Source organism: Corythoichthys intestinalis, chromosome 8 (assembly GCF_030265065.1).
Source record: "Corythoichthys intestinalis isolate RoL2023-P3 chromosome 8, ASM3026506v1, whole genome shotgun sequence".
Classification (NCBI taxonomy): Eukaryota; Metazoa; Chordata; class Actinopteri; order Syngnathiformes; family Syngnathidae; genus Corythoichthys; species Corythoichthys intestinalis.
Window position 1 is genome coordinate 53,188,046 of NC_080402.1, and position 21,968 is coordinate 53,210,013.

General features: G+C 39.3%; 1 protein-coding gene across 1 annotated transcript in view; it reads left to right on the forward strand.

The window, feature by feature from the left end:
- The window catches only part of patl1 (PAT1 homolog 1, processing body mRNA decay factor), a 46,178-nt gene that overhangs the window by 10,337 nt on the left and 13,873 nt on the right, over positions 1–21,968 (forward strand). The window contains exons 4-13 of the mRNA XM_057843073.1: positions 1,174–1,419; positions 1,555–1,631; positions 6,592–6,672; positions 7,149–7,349; positions 8,494–8,595; positions 11,418–11,504; positions 12,334–12,554; positions 14,382–14,526; positions 15,106–15,223; positions 15,471–15,568. Of these exons, the coding sequence (XP_057699056.1) occupies positions 1,174–1,419; positions 1,555–1,631; positions 6,592–6,672; positions 7,149–7,349; positions 8,494–8,595; positions 11,418–11,504; positions 12,334–12,554; positions 14,382–14,526; positions 15,106–15,223; positions 15,471–15,568 (1,376 nt within the window). The remainder of the gene's footprint in view (positions 1–1,173; positions 1,420–1,554; positions 1,632–6,591; positions 6,673–7,148; positions 7,350–8,493; positions 8,596–11,417; positions 11,505–12,333; positions 12,555–14,381; positions 14,527–15,105; positions 15,224–15,470; positions 15,569–21,968) is intronic.

Sequence of the window (21,968 nt, forward strand, 5' to 3'; positions counted from 1 at the left end):
ATCTAGTTCTATATACATGTGATATCTACCGTAGCGTTATGTGGCCGTAGTTTGTAGTGGCTGTCCGCCGCAGTCAGGTATTCTTGTTTTTTTTTATCTAGCGGCAGGAGTTGAGCATGATATTTACTCTCAGACCCTTCCTCATTTCGTCCTGAGGACCGCGCTATGTTTTAGTTCTGCTTTACTTGGCATATTTTAAATAATCGGAATTTGGATGTTTGTGAATCGTTCTCGAATATTCCACGGACGAATCGCGAAGTATCTAAGAATTTGAAATTTCGCACACCTCTACTAACCACTTTAGCTTACTATAAAACATTGGTAGTCTTCTCCAAAACACAAAATTCTGGTCAAAAGGTGACACTTCAAACATGAAAACTCGCTGCTTTACAGCATTTGCAAACAATGCAAATAAGAGAAAAAAATCTATTACTGGCTCTACTTGATTGACGAAAAGAGAAGAACACTCTTTTTTTTTCTTCTTTTTTTTCAACCGAGTGTAAAGCTTATGAGTAGTGGCTTAGCAAATGTACATCCGGTGAACATTTCAAAATGAAAGCAAGTCATGTTCAACATGTAAATAAAGATTTCTGGAGTTAATCTCACATAATTCTGATTCAACCCTAACAATAGCTTTAAAATGACACCCATTATTATGAAAAATCTTATTGGCAATGGGTAATTTGGCTACAAATTTGCTAACGTGAACTTTGCAACACAAGATGACATGATGATGTCATTTTGGGTCAAATAAACACTTCAGAGAACAAAAATGGCATTGGGTTTCTGACCTATTTCATATTCAGCACTTAGCTAACTTTCAAATGATTCGTTATGCATTGTGTGTGTGCGTGTTTTTTTTTTTTTTTTTTTTTTTGAAACATTATTTTGAATATAGTTTGTGTTTTAAGAATAACAATTTATTGCATTTCAATGGGTGATTTATTAGGATGTATTGTCACAACAATAGTGGTTTAATTGGTTTAAAAAAGTGACATTAATATCGCATATCGGCAATAATTTATGAGACAATATATCGCCTACTAAAATTTGTTGTGGCGACAGGCCTAGCTATTAGTTATGCCAAAATTTTAAAAAAAGAAACTCTGTGGCAACTTACAGATCAGCAGTAGATTGGGCCTCAAAACCTGTGTTTTCCTGTTTGCCTTTTAGTATCAGATGTGGAAGATGGAAGAAGGGAAGGTGATTTGGCTGAGTCGCTGGCAAGACTTGTCCTGGAAGCTGACCCGGCTATCGCTGGAGTTGGGGCAGCAGAATTGCCTGCTTTTCCCCTAAACCAACGGTTGGGACATGACTCAAGGTCCAGAGTCCTGCATCAACCTTCGCCCATTTCACATTCACCTCGACCTCACCAGCTGCACCATCAGAACCAACGGCCTCCTGGGCCCTCCACTTCAGGTGAGAACACTAATTTCCTGTGTCTTGTCACGCTTAACAAATTCATTCTTGAGAAAGTTACGTGATGGTAATTCTGTGAAACCTATGTTTATTCTTTAACCTGCTTGACTGATACATTTTCTTGGATAACTCCAGGCCATCCTTCCCCATCAATGCTCACCTACCAACAGCAGCAGCATTTGCTTCGCTCTGTCCCTAGTACCATTGGCCAGGTTAGTGTTAAAGTCTACCCTACATTGTGCAAATCATTGTATATTGTTGTTGTTCATTGAAAATATAAAATTGTGACTTGCAGTATAAGTCATTACGTAGAACATGTGTTTTATTCCAATAGATTCGTAGTGAGTAACTTCACTTCCAGTACATTACAGTAATTAAAAAATACTTACAAATACAATGGTACCGCTACATACAAAGTTAATTCGTTCCAGGACCTTGTTTGTAAGTCAAAATGGTCATTTGTCGAGCAGGGTTTTCCCGTAAGAATACATTATAAGTCCATTAATTCATTCAACAGCTTGAAAACCTACACTAAATCCTTTATAAATACTGCTGGTTCTATTACAAATGGCAATTACACATAGCAAAACAAATAAATTATAAATAAAAATCAGAATATTAATATAATAATAATATTCCCCGTAATAATGTAATGAATCTGGTTGTAATGTGTCGGACGTGTTTTGCGTGCTGTACCTGAAAGTGTGGCTGATGTGACAGAGTGAGAAAGGTGCGGTGGAGATTTTACTTTCTCCTTTAATGTTTTGTTGTTGCCGTCAACTGCGGCGGACACTAGGCGTGTTGTGTTGCACAAGTTCTGAAATAAATGATTAAAAACCTGACGAAGCTGGCGATTTCTTAGGCGATGTTACCACGATAATAATTTTTCACCTTAACTTATATAGTTCACGGATGCGCACAGCACGCTCATATTTTTCATATTTTATATATACATTTTTTTTTTCAGTGGTAAGCGTCACCTTTTTCTTTTTTTCACCACAATCACTTACATTCTTGGAATCCTGGTTGATTTCTCTCACGAGAAAATCCACCGTGCGTCTGTCTTGCGGCAAAACCAAGAAACTGCGGCGCTGTCAAAAATCATCGTGTTTCAAGCATGTCGTCAGATGTAGAAACAAATGGCAAGTCAAATTTTGTCTGATGTCGAAAAGAGCGCGTGTCGAAACGATCGTATGTCGAGGTACCACTGTACTTACTAACTTTAGTAGGGTACTTGCATAGCTATTTTTAACAATCAATATTCGTACAGTGTTATGAAAAAGCCTAAGGTCCACTAGCTTAAATGGTATAAAATGCTAACGTTTTTTTTTTTTTTTTTTAACAATGCTTATAATATTGTTCAAACACTTATTCTGCTAAATATACCTTTCAACTAAATTACGAAGGCATTAACAATCAACTTAGTTCAAACAAAACTTACAACCTTAAGCTTATTTTAAAAAGGAAGTTCAGAATTTTTTACATTTGGCTTAATTTTCGAGTTAGCAGATGTCGGTGGAGTTCGTTTCATCAAATTCCGTGCAGTTTGCTAGTTATTTGTTAGTTGCAGGGCTCCGGAGCGCCTAAGATGGCGCGAGTCAATGGTGCTAGCTAGCATGCCAATAAAAAATGTTATCGTGGTCAAAGTGTAAACGGTACAGTGCGTCAGGGTGATTGATTTGGAGGATGGGGAGTCCCTTTCGTTCCCACAAAAAAAATCTGTGGTGAAAAAACGATGTGACGTCACTCCTCCCGGCTTGCCTAGACAGCCTGTTCACTGCAGAGCTGCTGGATGACAAATGTTGCTGTTAAATACATTTCTTGACATGCATTGGTAAGTTTTAATTACTTTATCCTGAAAACATAGCCAACATTGCATTGCATGGGTCATCGGTGATTGTCATGCGTGCATATTTTGTTTTGCAATGGAGTGCTAGCAAGCACCACTGACTTGCGCTAGCTTAGCCACTCCGGAACCCCGCAACTAACAAATAACTAACAAACTGCACGTAATTTGTTGAAGAGAACTCCACCAAGCAATTAAACCAGGGTTGGGCAAACTATTCCACAAAGGGCCGCAGTGGGTGCGGGTTTCTGTTCCAAGCCATCAGGAAGACACCTTTCACCAATCTGGTGTCTTGCAAGCGCAATCAGTTGATCGCAGTCATGTCCTTCTTGTTTCAGCAGAAACCTTATTGGTTAAACTGTCTGTGCTGAATCAGTTGGAACAAAAACCATGACCCACTACAGCCCTTGAAGACCTTTTTGAGGACCTTTTGCCCACCCCTGAATTCAACCCACGTTAACTTGAAAATGAAGCCTAATGTGAAAAAAAAAATCTTCCCCTTTAACAAGGAGTAGCTGGATCCAGCCATGTTAGATGAGTTATGTCATATTCACTGTTGCCACTAGAGGGCGGTCTATTCACCCAAATCAATACAGCAAAAAAAAATTATTACAGTGGTACCTCTACATACGATCGCTTCGACACACGAACTTTTCGACATCCGATTTAAAATTTGACTCGCCATTTGTTTCTACATCCGACGACATGCTCGAAATACGACGACAATGGCAGCACCGCAGACGAATGCACGGCGGATTTTCTTGTGTGACAAATCAACACTGGTTTCAGAAAAGGTTGGTACAGGTGGTGAAACAAGGAAAAAGTTGACGCTTACCTTCTATATGAAGATGCAAATGACAGAAAAATATGAGCGTAGGGTGGGCATCCGTGAAATGGCTCAAAAATACATCTCCACGGTCCTCCTATGACCATCGTTCGCCAGTCTTTATAAGTTAAGCTGACAATTCCTTTTGTGGTAACATCTCCAGAGAACTCGCCAACTTCGCCACGTTTTTATCATTTATTTCACAACTTATTCAAAACAAAAACACCTTCTGTCTGCCGCAGTTGAGGTGTTCTCAAGAAAACATTCAAAGTGACAAGCTCACCGGTCTGTCTCTGGCACGTGAGCCCCGCTGTGCGTTCAGGGTCAGCAAAAGACGTCCGCCACATTAGAACCCGATTCGTTACATTAATACAGGAATTATTATTATTATTATTATTATTATTACGATTTTGATTTATAATTTATTTGTTTTGCTATGTGTAATTGCCATTTGTAATAGTACCAGCAGTATTTTTTAAGGATTTAGTGAAGGTTTTTGGGCTGTGGAACGAATTAATGGAATTATAATGTATTCCTATGGGAAAATCCTGCTCGACATACGACCATTTCGACTTACAAACAAGGTCCTGGAACGGATTAACTTCGTATGTAGAGGTACCACTGTATTTTTTTTTTTTAAATAACAGTGCTCTTAACAAATCGTGAAAACACATATTCCCTAAATATACTTTTAAACTGAATTATGAATACATAAACAAACAAACAATAGCTCAACTTACAACCTGTCTGAGCAAGGAGCAGCTGGATCCAATCATGTTGAATGAGTTGTTATATTCATTGTTGACACTAGAGGGCAGTATATTCATGCAAATCAATAAAACTAAATGCAAACACCTTCAAAACAAACCATTGCAATGCCACTCTAAACAAATCCTCGAAGCAGCAAAATTTTATTCAAAGCTAATGGAATTACTCGAATTAATCGTTGCGGCACTATTGAGGTTATAAGGCATTTGCAATTGTGATGAGCAGTAAAAACCCTCCTTAGCCAGTTTTTATGTAGCGTAAACATTGATGCAGGAATCCTTACAGTTTTGTAACAGTTGCACTCGTTAGCCCGTTTCATTATTAAATTCCTGTATATTTCAGAGCAAAAATATTCTGTAAATGCAATGCGTTCATAAAATTCGAAGCTTTCAGGAAACAATGTTTTACATTGCTGTGCATTGTTTAAAGCAGTGCTTCTCAATTATTTTCTGTTACGCCCCCCCAAGCAAGACGTAAATGTTTCGCGCCCCCCCAAACTCTCCGCCGCTACTGTAAATAGTATTATTCGTCTATAAAATTACTATTATAAATACGCATCTGCCAAACATTGTGTCATTTTTTTCTAATAAAGAAAAAAAGTAACAGATCAACTTATAATAAAGTATAACTTTATTAACATTGTTTTGTTTGTAACAGAGAAGACTTGACGTGCATCAATTTGCCTGAATTTAAAAAAAAAAAGTCACATTCAAACTGTAAAAATACACGCAAGGTATTTTTGACCATTTGATACAGAAAAATAAAATGTAATAAAATCCGTAAATTATAACAAATTCAAATTGATTAGAAACATTTACTCATGAGGACAACATGCCAAAAAATTTGACCGAAAAAACAAAAATGAATAACGGAGAAAAAAAGAGTGTCCTTGGACAGAAGGACAGTTTTTATTTTTGCTGCTCACACTCAGTATTACCTCCTTTGCAATGGTGTGGAGTCATTTTGCAATGAGAATGCGAACAATGCTCACTGGTTTACTGACAAAGCAGGACTATTGTTGGCAATATTCGGCACGTTTTCGCTGAAAAACAATCAAGCGGCTTATCAATGAGATTGGGGTCGAATGTCTTTAACTGGCGTCTTAACTGATTTGGCTTCTGGCAGTCCGCTATAATTATTTTCAGACACAGTAAACGGTAGTCTTTCCTCATCACCCCACTGTATTAAAAGTCAAAGCTAAAAGGCAAACGACACGAAAAAAGCGCATTCTCGGCGGCCGAGGTAGAACCGTAGGTGAGGGCGGTCGTCATGACGATCCCAAGCCGAAAATGGCACTTCTCGGGCGGCGACATGAGAACCGGACAAGACTCGCTGCGTGAGTGAGTCCGGTCGGAAAACGGCTTTCGAAAACGGCGGCGGCGGACTGCTCTTCATATCTGTTTTCTGTGTGCTGAGTGCTCTTCCTTAGTTCAAAAATACTGCACGCACTCTGAAAATGAGAGCGCCACTGCCACCCACTGAGTGGATGTGCAAGTACACTTTATTCCAGTCCGGCAAAAAAAAAAAAAGAAAAGAAAAAAGCATGTTCCCCGAGGACACATGCGCCCCCCCTGGCATCGCTCTGCGCCCCCCCAGGGGGGCGCGCCCCACTATTTGAGAAGTACTGGTTTAAAGGGTCAAGAATTTCTACATTAACAGCTGTTCAACAGTTGTAGGCCTTTATTGCTTTCACTCAAAGTTGCGTTAATGTGTTTATCCCCCACACTCTTAGATGAATACGCGGAATATCTGGGAGAACAGTATGGGTTTTGGACCAGTCAGTGTTACCCCTGGATTAGTGACACACATGGAGGTGAGTTATTTTTATATGTTAATGATTTAGTATGTCCGAGAACTGATTTTTATCTTTATGAATTTTGTGTATCACATCGAATTCATCTGTCCAGAGTTCATACCGTTGAGGTCATGTTGTATTTTTGCGACATTTGCAACAAAATTACACTGCTTACTCTTTGTGAAGGATTAAACCTGAATTTAAATGAAGTCTGCTTCTGCCAGTGTTTAGAAGCACAAAATCGACTGTCTTTCACAGACGCTGAGCTGACTATTGATCAGAAGCCATCGCAACTGGACTTTTCTGTCGTCCAAGACAATAAGAAATCAATCCAGTTGCGATCAGTTCAGTGCCCTACGAATGGAATGACCTAAATGAATGAGAATACAGATGTGACGTTACCATGATCTGTATTATTATACTTGTATTAGGCTCGTTATTTATCTAAATGAAAGTTTTAATGCTTTTGGCTTTTTTTCTGATTGCCTCTTCAGGATAGTCCATTAATGTCAATAATAAAGGAGGTAGGGCTTCCGAAACGTCCGTCTCCGGGGATGAATGATGAAGGACGGGATTTGTCAGAAAGGGTTCCACCGCCACGCGCTTCTTCTCCTGTTATTGGTTCACCTCCAGTCAGAGCAGTGCCTATTGGTACTCCGCCAAAACAACCAATGGGTCACTCCTTAAATCATCAGGTAATCAGATGATCATGGCTCACATTTATACCTAATCCTTCTTTGTCTTGCTTGATGTTTTCATTGCAGGAAATTTCAATTTTCTCTATGAATGAGCCAGTATTCACCCAAATGCTATGTCACATACATATTTGTGTTCTTTAAGTTGCGTCCAGACCGGACGCCGCTTTGTCGCGCAACATCACGTTGCTCGCCCTATGCCCGTCGACAAATGCTATTTTGTGTTCAAACTGACCTTTACGTCACCAAAAGTTGAAGTCTGTGTACCCCAGAAAACTTCTAGTTTATGTAATTTGAATATGTCTTTAATCTTATAATTAGATTTTTTTATTCTCCTAATATTACGCCAAAAGTAGTTTTGTGTTGATAAAAAAAAAAAATCTTACGTTGGTAAAAGTCTCAGCCCGTTAAACCAAAACACTTCCAGTTCACGTAATGTTAAAATTAGTAAACATTTTATCCCGTAAATTACGATTTTAATCTTTTAATTTTACACTATATGACATATTTTTTCTAATATTACGACTTTAATCTCGTAATGTTAAGAATTTAATCTCATTATACTACGATTTTTCTCTCGTAAAATTGCAATATATGATTTCATTCTCGTAGTATCGAGACATTTATCTATCTTTATCTTTTATCTAAATTTGTACTATTCTTATAGTCCTTTTTTATTATGTATTTCTTTGGACTTTTGTTGAGTGTATGTTAGGGAAGGTTCCGGGCCGGCTCCAGCAACTGAAGTCCTGTGAATTAGAAAACATATTTGATTGGCTGCTTCCTTGTCGTGGCCGAAATCTGTCGCGGAAAGAATAAATCAGCCATCTTCTCTCCGGCGTGAAATTTGAACGTGTGGCCTATCGGGTTGAACTGGCGACACCACGTCGTGCCTGATGCATGTCGCCTGTCAGGCATTTGTCGCGCTTTAACGCGCAATTACATTGACTTTGTATGGGAACACACCGCATGACGAGAAAAAAAACACGTCCGGTCTGAACGCACCTTAAGAGCTAGACTAATTTATGTGAATTCCAAAAAAGCTTTTGTTTTCACAATCCTGTCATCCTTGTCAATAGCTCTTTTATCCACAGTTCCACACTTAATTTGGAGTCTTTTTTTGTATATTTGTTTGTGTGTGAAGATTCATCACCCCACAGCGGTTCATGTAAGAGCTCCGATCCAGCACAGATACCCTCCTCCTTTCCCTGAACGTTTGTCACCAAACACGCTGCTGAATTTCACTGTAAGATTTTTCCTCCTTTCTCGATAATATACAATCCCGCGCTAATTTTCTATGACATAATCAGATGGTAACTCATTTGAAAGCTGTAGAACTTCATTATTTAGGCTTTAATCATTAACACCACAGGAATGAGTATCTTGCCAAATTAGCAAGTAATTTTTTTTTTCAGTTTTTACTTCAGGATGTAAAGCAAAAAGCAATGTTCCTCAATGCAAAGACGGCTAAACATGCTCCTTAAGTACATGATAAATAAATAGTTATTTAATAAATAATATTCTACTGACAAAAGGGCCACACAAAAAGAGAAAAAAAAGAAAGAAAAATGACCTTTTCTATGTAGGCGCTCTTCCCCAGGGTGGCTGAGAAGTGTGTTCCTACGTAGTTAGAACAAACCCCCTTGTCACCTTTTTTAGAAAGAAGCACCACTGACAATCGAGGCTCTGTCTCTTATTTGCATGCAATGTTGTAGCGGTCTGTTAACCAAAACACCCCTAACCCCATGGGCCCTGCCACAACTTTTTAACCACCTCAGTAACTTTAGCCCCAGAGATTGGAGAGCCCCTCAGAGTCCTAAGGCTCTGTTTCCTTATGGGAAGGCAAGTTGGGGAAGTCTGAATATTTAGCCCACTGACTCACAACATCCCGAGTCGAGATCTTCACTGTACACGGGGTGTGACATATCGTTTTAAAAGGTGTCACTGTTGGGAAAAAAAAACAAAAAAACTAAGAGGTTGCTTCTTAAATCTTCCTTATAATTGTGTCTATGTTGCAGTGCTGGCCAAAAGTTTTGGCACCCCTGCAATTCTGTCAGATAATGCTCAATTTCCCCCAGAAAATGATTGCAATTACAAATGCTTTGGTAGTAATATCTTCATTTGTTTTGCTAGGGGGAAAAAAATCTTTATCACTTTACACAAAACTCCCAAAATGGGCCAGACAAAAGAATTGGCACCCTTTGGAAAAATCACGTGATGCTTCTCTAATTTGTGTAATTAACAGCACATGTTACTTACCTGTCGCACATAACAGGTGGTTGTAATAACTAAATCACACCTGTGGCCAGTTAAAATGGATTAAAGTTGACTCAACCTCTGTCATGTGTCCTTGTGTGTACCACATTGAGCATGGAGAAAAGAAAGAAGACCGAAGAACTGTCTGAGGACTTTAGAAGCAAAATTGTGAGGAAGCATGGGCAATCTCAAGGCTACAAGTCCATCTCCAAAGACCTGAATGGTCCAGTGTTTACCGTGTGCAGTTTCATCAATAAGTGTAAAGCCCATGGCACTGTGGCTAACCTCCCTAGATATGGACGGAAAAGAAAAAGTGATGAGATCTCAACAAAAAATTGTGCGGATGGTGGATAAAGAACCTCGACTAACATCCAAACAAGTTCAGGCTGTCCAGCAGTCCGAGGGTATAATAGTGTCAACCCATACTTTCCATCGGTGTCTGATTGTAAAAGGCTCTAAAGTAGGATACTCAGGAAGACCCTACTTGTGACCCAGAGACATAAAAAGGCCAGGCTGGAGTTTGCCAAACCTTACCTGAGAAAGCCAATAACCTTTTGGGTGAATGTTCTCTGGTCAGATGAGAAAAAAAGTAGAGCTTTTTGGGAAGAGGCATCAACATAGAGTTTACAGGAAACAGAACACAGTCCCCACAGTCCAACATGGCGGAGATTCCTAGATGTTTTGGGGTTTCTTTGTTGCCTTTGGCAGTGGACTGCTTGACCGTGTGCATGGCATTATGAAGTCTGAAGACTACCAACACATTTTGCAGCATGGGGCCCAGTGTGAGAAAGCTGGGTCTCCCTCAGATGTCCTGGGTCTTCCAGCAGGACAATGACCCAAAACACACTTCAACGAGCACTAGAAAATGGTTTGAGAGAAAGCACGGGAGAATTCTAAAGTGGCCAGCAATGGGTCCAGACCTGAATACCATAGAACACCTGTGGAGAGATCTGAAAATGTCAGTTTGGGGAAGGCGCCCTTCAAATCTCAGAGACCTTGAGCAGTTGGCCAAAGAAGACTGTTCTAAAGTTCCAGCAGAGCATTGTAAGAAACTCATTGATGTATACCGGAAGCGGTTGTTCGCAGTTATTTTGTCTAAAGGTTGTGATGAGGGTGCCAATACTTTTGTCCGGCCCATTTTTGGACTTTTGTTTAAAATGATCATGATTTCACTTTTTTTTCATTCTCTTTTGTGTTTTTTCACTTCCTATTTATTTGGAGATATTCATGGGTCACTTTCTGTTCAGTGACCCAAAATCAACATGAATGAACCCTAAATCAACAGGGAGTGACCCAGAAATGCCCCAAAATGAACACGAAGTGATGGAAAATCAACAGGAAATGCCCCAAAATGAACTTATTGGTTGTCATAGACATCCCACCCGTTTGAAAAGGGACCCTCCCAGTTCAAGTGGATTGGACATATACCAGTGATAAAATAATTTCAATTCACAGTTGTTTATTAATTGTATTGTAGAGTATCGTAGAACGATTTCCTGACCCACGTAGCGATAACTTGTATCACCTTATCGTGAGATAATCGTTATTGTGAGCCTTGTATCGCAAATTGTATCATATCGTGAGCTACCCAGAGGTTCCCTCCCTTAGGATACAGTGTTGAGGGTGCACTGGTTTCCCCTCCTGAGACGCCGCATGTAGGACTAAAATTTTTTGTATTGTAGGACTAAAATTTTTTCGAAGTGGTTGTCAAAATCTTTTTTTTTTTCCTGTAAACTTTTTACTGTAGAAAAAAGTAGAGGAAATTTACATTCACCTGTTTTTTGCCTCCTCCTCACACCCACCTACCCCAAGAACTCGCCACTCTGTCGTGGACCATTTCCTCCAGGCGTAGGTCCAGTGCTGTCACAGATTCAACGGGCCCAGCTTCTCAACTCTCAGGTCAGTGATACATTGCAGTCTGAGGAAAGTTCTTTTTTCTTTTGGATAAATAATTGTTTATGGCAAGCTAAGGCTGCAATAACTAATCGATTAATAAATGTGTTGCCAACAAATTTGATAATCGATTTTTGCCGGCATGTATGATTAGTCCCGTTATTAGGTTATCAATATGATCCTGCCAAGAATTAATATATCGTTTTGAAAAAGTGTCACTGTTTAGAAAAAAAAAGAACCTATTGGTTGCAACTAATAATCTTCCATTAGAATAGGGTCTATGTTGACACTGTTAGGCTGCCATTGACAGCGCTAGACATCCAGTTCGTTTTGACTGGACTAGCGCCGTCAATAGACGAAACTGGAGCATTCACACCAAGCAGGTAATATCCTATTCATTTTAGGGCTTTTACAGGTTACTTCCTGGTCACTTTTAAAAAGGAAGTGACTTTTAAATTCCGTAAAATCAACAGAAAGTGACCCATAAATGCCCCACAAGAAAAGGGACGGGACTGAAAATCAACAGGAAATGACATGAAATGTCCCAAAATGAACTCAATGGCTGCCATTGACAGCCATAAACGACCAATCCGTTTGAAGTGGGAGGGATGGCACCCTCCCAGCTCAAATGGATTGGATGACTACGATTGATATACTCATTTCTGTTAACAGCAGAAGGATGAAAAGAGCTTGTTTTTCTGTTTATTGCGAGATCATCATTACCGTGAGCCTTGTATCGCAAAACGTATTGTGAGGTACCCAGACGTTCCAACCCCTAGTTCTGTGTGTCCTGTATGGGTGACCTTCCTTACATTATACGCTTCTCTGTTTCTAGGTGGCCGGAGTTCCCCGTGGTGGTCCAGTCCCACCTTTGTTACCAGCCGGTGGTGGTTTCAGACCATTTTTCAGCGGCCCACACCCTGCACACGGCCATCGAATGGGTCCTCCGCATCCTCATGGCCACCCCAATCACATGCCACCCATTAGGCACAATGCCACTCACCTTCATCCTCAACACCGTCGCATACTTACGCAACGTATGCAAAACAGGGGCGGGTAAGTGATTGTCTGCAATTTGTGCTACTATTAAGGGTGTGCCAAAAAAATCGATTATTAGATGCATCGCGATTCGACACGTGACGGTTCAATTACGATTCATAAATATTCAAAAACGATGATTTTCCCTAATAACTTTATGACAGCCGCTAGTAGAGGAAAGAAATTCAAGACACGTCTGCCGCCCGGACACCTTTAATGGACGCACGCACGCACAACGTTATGATCGATGCAGCTGGTTACTGAGCGAGAGATTTACTCCTTTTCAAAAGACTTGACAATACATTTTTGTTTGAGACAGGCAGGGAACCCGGCAGTTGCGCTTTGTTAGAGCGTGAGGGGAAGAGAGGTAGTTCGTTGCTCCTTGCCTATCAGTTGTCCAGTAGGTTCAAGTCGTGTTAATTGGAAAACATCCCTAGTGTGTTGCAAAGTCCCGTGTGCGTCTATAAGAGGTGAGTACACAATCCCTCTTGTACTGTTTAGCATTTATTGTTGTTGTTTTTGAGATGTTACCAGTTAGCGCCGAGCGCTATGCTAATTAGCGACTTCGCTAACATGTATTTTAGGTATCGGTTATTTTAGTAGTCGTTTAATCGATGAACTAGTTAGTTTGAATAATCGAGTAATCGGATGAGGAACATGAAAAATTAAAATAGCTGAGCTGAGCCTCAAACGATATAAAAAATAAATAAATGAGGATCTATGTACAACAAAAGAACAACTGGCTAACTTAAATAGCAAAAGTCCGTTAGCTTAAATGCTATAAAATGATAACTTTTTTTCCCCCAATGCTCTTAACAAATGGATCAGACTCATATTCTCACAAAAAACAGCTAAATATAAACTAAATCACGAATGCATTAGAAAAAATTGCCCAAACTTAAACTTAGTTTACGTTGGTCTTAACAGGGAGCAGTTGGATTCAGCCATGTGAAATGAGGCAGACCAGAGGGCAATGTATCTACCCTAATCAATAAACTAAATGTAAACATTTTCAAAATAAACCATTACAATGCCACTTTAAGTAAACGAATACTCAAAGCAACAAAATTTTATTCGAATATTTTTTTCGAATCGAATTCTCGAGTTAATCGATTGATCGTTTCAGCACTAATGTAGTTCCATGTCTAGTTGTGCGTTGTTTGGTGGTTTAAAACAGTTATTCCAGGTGCAGAACGTTTAAACCCAGCATTAAGTACAGCGGAAACGCTACAAACATGCAAAATTGTTCAGAAATCTGTGAAAACAAGGTACATTGGTTAAAAGAAGTCTTATTTCCAAAGACACTTTGTTTGTTTCCAGAAAATGTGGAATTCATTCCACCAGTGTAAATTTTATTGTATTGTTGAGAGAAATAAGTACTGCCTTTGAAACAGCTGTTTTTGCACCTTCTTTTGAAAAAGAGCATCTCAAGGTCAGCTGTGTGTTGTGTAGGCATGTTGAGAAATAAGTACGGCCTTTAAAATGGTTAATGTTGTTGCACTTTCTCGTAAAAAGAAAAAAAAAAAAAGCAGTTTAAAGGCAGCTTTTGGTTGTATGGGTATTTTTCCATCATTCCTGTTGAATTATTAGGATATTTTAATTAAATAATGGACATAAATTTGTTTGGCTACTTTATTAATTAGTCATGCATGATGCATCGATAATCGCAATAATCGTGATCATTGTCAATACCGCGATCATCGTTCAATAAACGAATCGCAGCACCCCGAATCGTAATTGAATCGAATCTTGGGGTGCCTAAGATGGCACACCCTTAACTATTATTGAGAGATTCAGACTGCCGAACAAAACCGAATCTCATTTGGACCATGTGCCTTCCTGAAGGGATAGAAGCAGAACTGGAGGGGACTGGCGTAGCAGGGACCCGTACAGTAACCTGATGACTCAGAAAGAGAAGGAATGGGTCACTAAGATCCAAATGATGCAACTTCAAAGTACTGACCCTTTCCTGGATGACTACTACTATCAGGTTTGTTACAATGTAATTCATGTCGTATCTTGCCTGTTGAAACTTTGAATTGTCATATGAACAAGACAACCGAGTCCATGGTCAGATACAATGAGAGGGAAACGGTGTACAAAACTCAGAGGAATATATATATAAATATATACCATATAAATGATAAAATGCTACAAAAGTACTTTATTAGGCTTGGTGTTAACATTTGTGTATGTAAACTAAGCTTACGTTTGTAGATTTTCTTCTTGGAGATAACGTGTGTGTGGCAGTTTAGCAAGTCTTTTTCCCTTTTTTTTTTTTTTATCATGGCAGTTTTGACAGTCGCCATCATTTTTCGGGATCTTATAGTTTACGGCGTACCAGACTGTTCCGGCTTACTTTTACCCTTGGACACATTATTCAACTTCTACACACTACCTAATATAAGAATTGATGTGAATGCCAACCAAGATTGGGTTCAACCTCAGAAAGTTCATTGTGAGAAGAAAAAAAAAACAACACAGATGTATCCAGTTCAATTTCATTTAAACTTTCATATAATGCATTGTTTTACAATTATAATCAATCTTAACACTGTTACATTTGTAGCACTACTATGAAAAGATGGAGAAACGTCAGGAGAAAGAGAGAGACAGCAGCAAAAAAGAACACACTACCAAGCTCATCACTCCACAAGTCGCCAAGATTGAACACACCTACAGACCAGGTACATTTCCAATGTTAAGACTTGTCTACTTTCCCAATCTTCGTCTTAAGCATCAACATTGTTCAAAGATAAAAGGCAATTCACTTACCATTTTAATTAATTTGATCGAATAGTTAGTTCATATAAAATGTCCAATGACATTTGTGAGCTTTTGGAAGATTTCTTAACCATGTGATTATAGAAACTCGGTGTAGTTCTTTGAGTTAAGATAATTTTGAGCTCAATTAAATGTGTTTTTTTCTCACAGTTCAGTTTGCAGGGTCTCTGGGTAAGCTGACGGTTTCAAGTGTCAACAATCCACGTAAAATGATTGATGCAGTAGTGACGACGCGCTCAGATGACGAGGTACAACTCAGTCTGTGTCTGTGTGCGTTTCTTTTTTATATATAGTGCTGTAAAAGAAAGTATTTGGTACCTTGTTAAAGGTCCTGTTGAATTGAAGTCAACATCAATGTATTTAACTTGGCCAAAAAAACTGCTGTTAAAAAGTCTGACTAATTTAAATTTATTTTTTTTAAATTGCTAAGTATATTTATAAGGCCTCAACATAGGAAAAACTAAGGCTGGTACTTTAGCTCTCAGATACTGTATGTATGTTTGCTGACTGTGCTGAAACCCCGCCCCACTTAAGTCCCTACTGTCCATCAATTGCCTACTTGCTGTGACGAGGGAAATCGATACGATTTTGTCTAGATTGTTTCCGATGTCTATACAACAAAAGTCACCGGAATTGGTTGAATAGGATCGGGTTTTTAATTTACATATTTAAAATTTAATGTACAGTGCCCTCCATAATTATTGGATTTATAATAATTATGTGTTTTTTAGCTTCTAATAATTTTTTTTTCTAAATAATATGGGACCTTAATGGAAAAAAGGAGAAAAATCCAACTTTCAATATAAGTGCATTTATTTAGTGGGGAAAAAATCCCACATAAAGAAATAATTATTTGACATCAAATAATGTGTCACAATTATTAGCACCCCTGGTGTTAATACTTTGTACAACCCCCTTTTGCCAGCAAAACAGCACCTAATCCTCTCCTATAATGTTTCACAAGATGGGAAAAGACAGAAAGAGGGATCTTCAGCCATTCCTCTTTGCAGAATTTCTCTAAATCATCCAGAGACAATGGGTCCTCTCCTCTGTACTCTCCTCTTCAGCTCACCCTACAGGTTTTCAATGGGGTTGAGGTCTGGGGACTGAGATGGCCATGGGAGGAGCTTGATTTTGTGTCTGGTGAACCATTTCTGTGTAGATTTGACCATATGTTTAGGGTCATTGTCTTGCTGAAAGACCCAGTGACGACCCATCTTCAGCTTTCGGGCAGAGGGCAACAGATTTTGATTTAAAATGTCCTGGTATTTCAAAGCATTCATGATGCCAGGCACCCTAACAAGGTTTCCAGGGCCTTTGGAAGCAAAACAGCCCAACAGCATCACTGACCCACCCCCATACTTCACAGTGGGTATGAGGTGCTTTTCAGCATGCGCATCTTTCGTGGCACGCCAGACCCACTTAGAGTGTTTGTTGCCAAAAAGCTCCAATCTTGGTCTCATCTGACGAAAACACACGGTCCCAGTTGAAACCCCAATACCGCTTGGCGAACTCCAGACGTTTGTGTTTATGATTGTGAGTGAGGAAAGGTTTTCTCCGTGCATGCCTCCCAAACAGCTTGTTGGCGTGTAGACAGCACCTCATACCCACTGCGAAGTATGGGGGTGGGTCATGGGCCTTCCATGGGCCTCGGCAAGGATTCAGACAATTTATTGATGAAGTCATCAGGAACATCAAAGAAAGCAGTCTTGCATCCCTCCCTGAGTTCATCAACATTCTTGGGTTTCGTCTTCCATGCTTCTTGTTTCATCCTACCCAGACATGCTCAATGATGTTCATGTCTGGTGACTGGGCTGGCCAGTTGTGGAGGATCTTGATCTTCTTTGCCTTGAGGAACTTTGAGATAGAGATTGAAGTATGCGATGGAGCACCATCCTGCTGCAGAATTTGTCCCTTTTTATGGTTAGGAATGAAAGAGGCAGCTAAGTTTTGTTGATATTTCAGACTATCTGTCAGGGTGCAGACAATTAAAAAACCATGGGCAAAAGTGAAAAGCATGTCTTCTATGTATCTCTTTTCAGTCCTAAATCAGAATAAATACCTTGCCTTCCACCCTGCAGATCTCTCAGGGTGCAGACAATTAAAAATACGTGTGGCATTTGCGAAGGCCCACAGCCTGTCAAAAGGATGGACGCTGGAAAAGTGGCAAAAGGTAGATTTTTCAGATGAATCTTCCATTGAATTACACCACAGTCGCCACAAATCACAGGGAAGTTTGGTGGTTACATCATTACCAAAATCATGGTCTAGGGTTACATCCAGTATGGGGGTGTGCCAGAGATCTGCAGGGTGGAGGCCAACATAAATAGTCTGAAATATCAACAAATCTTAGCTGCCTCTTAAATTCCTAACCATAAAAAGGGACAAATTCTGCAGCAGGATGGTGCTCCATCACATACTTCAATCAAGATCCTCCAGGACTGGCCAGCCCAGTCACCAGACCTGAACATCATTGAGCATGTCTGGGGTAGGTTGAAAGAGGAAGCATGGAAGACGAAACCCAAGAATGTTGATGAACTCAGGGAGGCATGCAAGACTGCTTTCTTTGATGTTCCTGATGACTTCATCAATAAATTGTATGAATCCTTGCCAGTGTGTATATATACATATATATATATATATATATATATATATATATATATATATATATATATATATATATATATATATATATATATATATATATATATATGTGTGTACTTAATAATGTATTGACGGGACGCGGGGCTGATAAATATGGGCCCTGCATTGTTGGCGAGGCCATCAAAGCTGACTGAGTCGAATCACAGACAAAGCGCTTTTTTCGTTAAAAATTCTTGTGAATAAATGCTTAAATCTAGGGCTGCAGCTATCGATTATTTTAGTAGTCGATTAATCGATGAACTAGTTAGTTCGAATAATCGAGTAATCAGAAAAGGAACATGAAAAATTAAAATACCTGAGCTGAGCCTCAAACGGTATTAAAAATAAATAAATGAGGATCTATGTACAACAAAAGAACAATTGGCTAACTTACACGGCAAAAGTCCGCTAGCTTAAATGCTATAAAATGCTAACTTTTTTTTCCAATGCTCTTGACAAATGGTTCGGACTCATATTTCCTCAATAAACGGCTAAATATATATATATATAAACTAAATTACGAATGCATTAAAAAACATTAGCCCAAAGAAAAACTTAGCTTACGTTGGTCTTAAAAGGGAGCAGTTGGATTCAGCCATGTGAAATGAGGCAGACCAGAGGGCAATGTATCCACCCTCATCAATAAACTAAATGTAAACACTTCAAAATAAAACATTACAACGCCACTTTAATTAAACGAATACTCGAGGCAACAAAATGTAATTCAAATATTTTTTTTCTTATCGAATACTCGAGTTAATCGATTAATCATTGCAGCACTACTTAAATCGCTGAATTCTTTATAGATATGGATGTAAAACAGTCTCGATTCTTGGTTAAAAGTAAGCCTGAACGATATATCGTTTAAACATCGCCATCGCAAGGACGTGCGATAGTTTTTTTGTTGTTTTTTTTTCTGAGCCACAAACCCTTGATCTGCTTCATTCGCTCGCACAGCGTCTCTCACCCCCTTTCCTAGCTCTCAAGGCCCAAGTACACCGCATGCGTGATCGTTGCGTTTGCGGTCCGGTTCAGTGTTGCCTGCGTGCCACGCAGTCCGTCAAAAACAGGCAAATCATATCGGCTGCTGCACGGCTGCGGTCCGCCAACCTCGTCCCCCCCGTGAGCTCTCGCGTGATCGCGCGCGATAATGTGCCATTTAAAACAACGAAAAACACACGGAGTCTATACTCATCAGAGAAGCAGAGAGAGAGCACATATTTTCTTTGCATATTGATATTTTAGTTAATCTGGAATTAAGAGACAGACATGACTGCATCATGATGAGATCAGGACAGAAAAACACACATAATAGGACACCTTGCAGCTTCCTTTTTTATATTGTCCTTATAGAAAGGATTGCTGCATCATAAATGATTTTGTGGGTTTCCACCTCCATGATGAAGCGCTCATCATCCATGTTCGCTGGTGTTTAAACCGTGATTAGGCACCTGGGTTGTTACGTCCAGGCCCAGCTCCGCCCATTTTGCCGGATGCGTGTCCGGCAAAAATAGAAAATAGCCTATACCATGCGGCAGGCATGCGGCACGCCGGAGGTGGTTCGCAGTCAAGCCGGAGCACTGACGCGGCCGGTATACGTTGAACAATAGGATATAATGGGAACGGATTGGCTCCGGCGCTATTTTTTACCGGAGTCGGACCGCAAACGCAACGATCACGCATGCGGTGTACTTGGGCCCTTAGTCACTGCAGCACTTGCTTATTAAAGTTAACGATGGCTTTGATCTGGTCAAAGAAGCCAGGCAGCAATCTGTCAATCAAACTGTTAAACTTGTTAAACAGTTTCTGCAATGGAGCGCGGGCTGGAATGAATGTGTGTGTCTGTGGGGGGAGAATGTGGAGACGTTCGAGACATATAAAATAAACGCCAGAAGTGATTATGAGGAGTTTGTAATTTCTACATGTCACTCTAAGAGTCACAGCCACATTAGGTAAACAAAAGCATTTAATGAAGCCAAGCATTTTTCTACTACAGTACTTTATTCTTGTTTAAAAATGATTCAGTGGGACAGTTATGTTCAAAACTGATCATAATTATTACATTTAAAGTGCTTAAAAAGCATTTATTTGAAAAAAAAAATTATATATATATATACATATACATATACACACACATACATATATATATATATATATATATATGTATGTATGTATGTATGTATGTATGTATGTATGTATGTATATATGTATGTATTAGGGCTGTCAAAATTATCGCGTTAACGGGCGGTAATTAATTTTTTTAATTAATCACGTTAAAATATTTGACGCAATTAACGCACTAGCCCCGCTCAGACAGATTTAAATGTCAGTATAGTGAAAGGCCAACTTGTTAATTGTGTTTTATGGAGTTTTTCCGCCCTCTGCTGGCGCTCGGGTGCGACTGCTTTTATTGGCTTCAGCATCCATTACCATTGTGTAAGTAGTTATTGACATCAACAATGGCGGGCTACTAGTTTATTTTTGGATTGAAAATTTTACAAATTTTATTAAAACGAAAACATTGAGAGGGGTTTTAATATAAAATTTCTATAACTATACTATACTTTACTATACTAATATTCATCTTTAACAACTACAAGTCTTTCTATCCATGGATCACTTTAACAGAATGTTAATAATGTTATTGCCATCTTGTTGATTTATTGTAAACAAATACAGTACTTGTGTACCGTATGTTGAATCTATATATCCATCTTGTGTCTTATCTTTCCATTCCAACAATAATATACAGAAAAATATGGCATATTTTATAGATGGTTTGAATTGCGATTAATTGCGATTAATTAATTTTTAAGCTGTAATTAACTCGATTAAAAATTTTAATCGTTTGACAGCCCTAGTATGTATGTATATATGTATATATATATTTTTAAATCATACTTTGGGGGAAAAAAGTGAAGAAAAAACATGTCTTACATGTATCTCTTTCCAGTGCTAGATCTGAATAAATACATTGAGCACACACACACACACACACACACACACACACACACAAAAAAATCACTTATCGCGGCGGGTTCTGGTCCCTATTAACCGCGAAAAACGATGGAATACTGTACACTGTGGTCATGATGAGTCATCCAAAGTATTTCCAAAGAGCCATTGAAGTCATCTAGTAAAAATGTCTTATCAACAACAAGTGGGACACAATCATGAAGTGGAACAACATTTATTGGATAATTTAAACTTTTTTAACAAATAAAGAACTGAAAAGTGGGGCGTGCAATATTATTCGGCCCCTTTACTTTCAGTGCAGCAAACTCACTCCAGAAGTTCAGTGAGGATCTCTGAATGATCCAATGTTGTCCTAAATGACCGATGATGATAAATAGAATCCACCTGTGTGTAATCAAGTCTCCATATAAATGCACCTGCTCTGTGATAGTCTCAGGGTTCTGTTTAAAGTGCAGAGAGCATTATGAAAACCAAGGAACACACCAGGCAGGTCCGAGATACTGTTGTGGAGAAGTTTAAAGCCGGATTTGGATACAAAAAGATTTCCCAAGCTTTAAACATCTCAAGGAGCACTGTGCAAGCCATCATATTGAAATGGAAGGAGCATCAGACCACTGCAAATCTACCAAGACCCGGCCGTCCTTCCAAACTTTTTTCTCAAACAAGGAGAAAACTGATCAGAGATGCAGCCAAGAGGCCCATGATCACTCTGGATGAACTGCAGAGATCTACAGCTGAGGTGGGAGAGTCTGTCCATAGGACAACAATCAGTCGTACACTGCACAAATCTGGCCTTTATGGAAGAGTGGCAAGAAGAAAGCCATTTCTCAAAGATATCCATAAAAAGTCTTGTTTAAAGTTTGCCACAAGCCACCTGGGAGACACACCAAACATGTGGAAGAAGGTGCTCTGGTCAGATGAAACCAAAATTGAACTTTTTGGCCACAATGCAAAACGATATGTTTGGCGTAAAAGCAACACAGCTCATCACCCTGAACACACCATCCCCACTGTCAAACATGGTGGTGG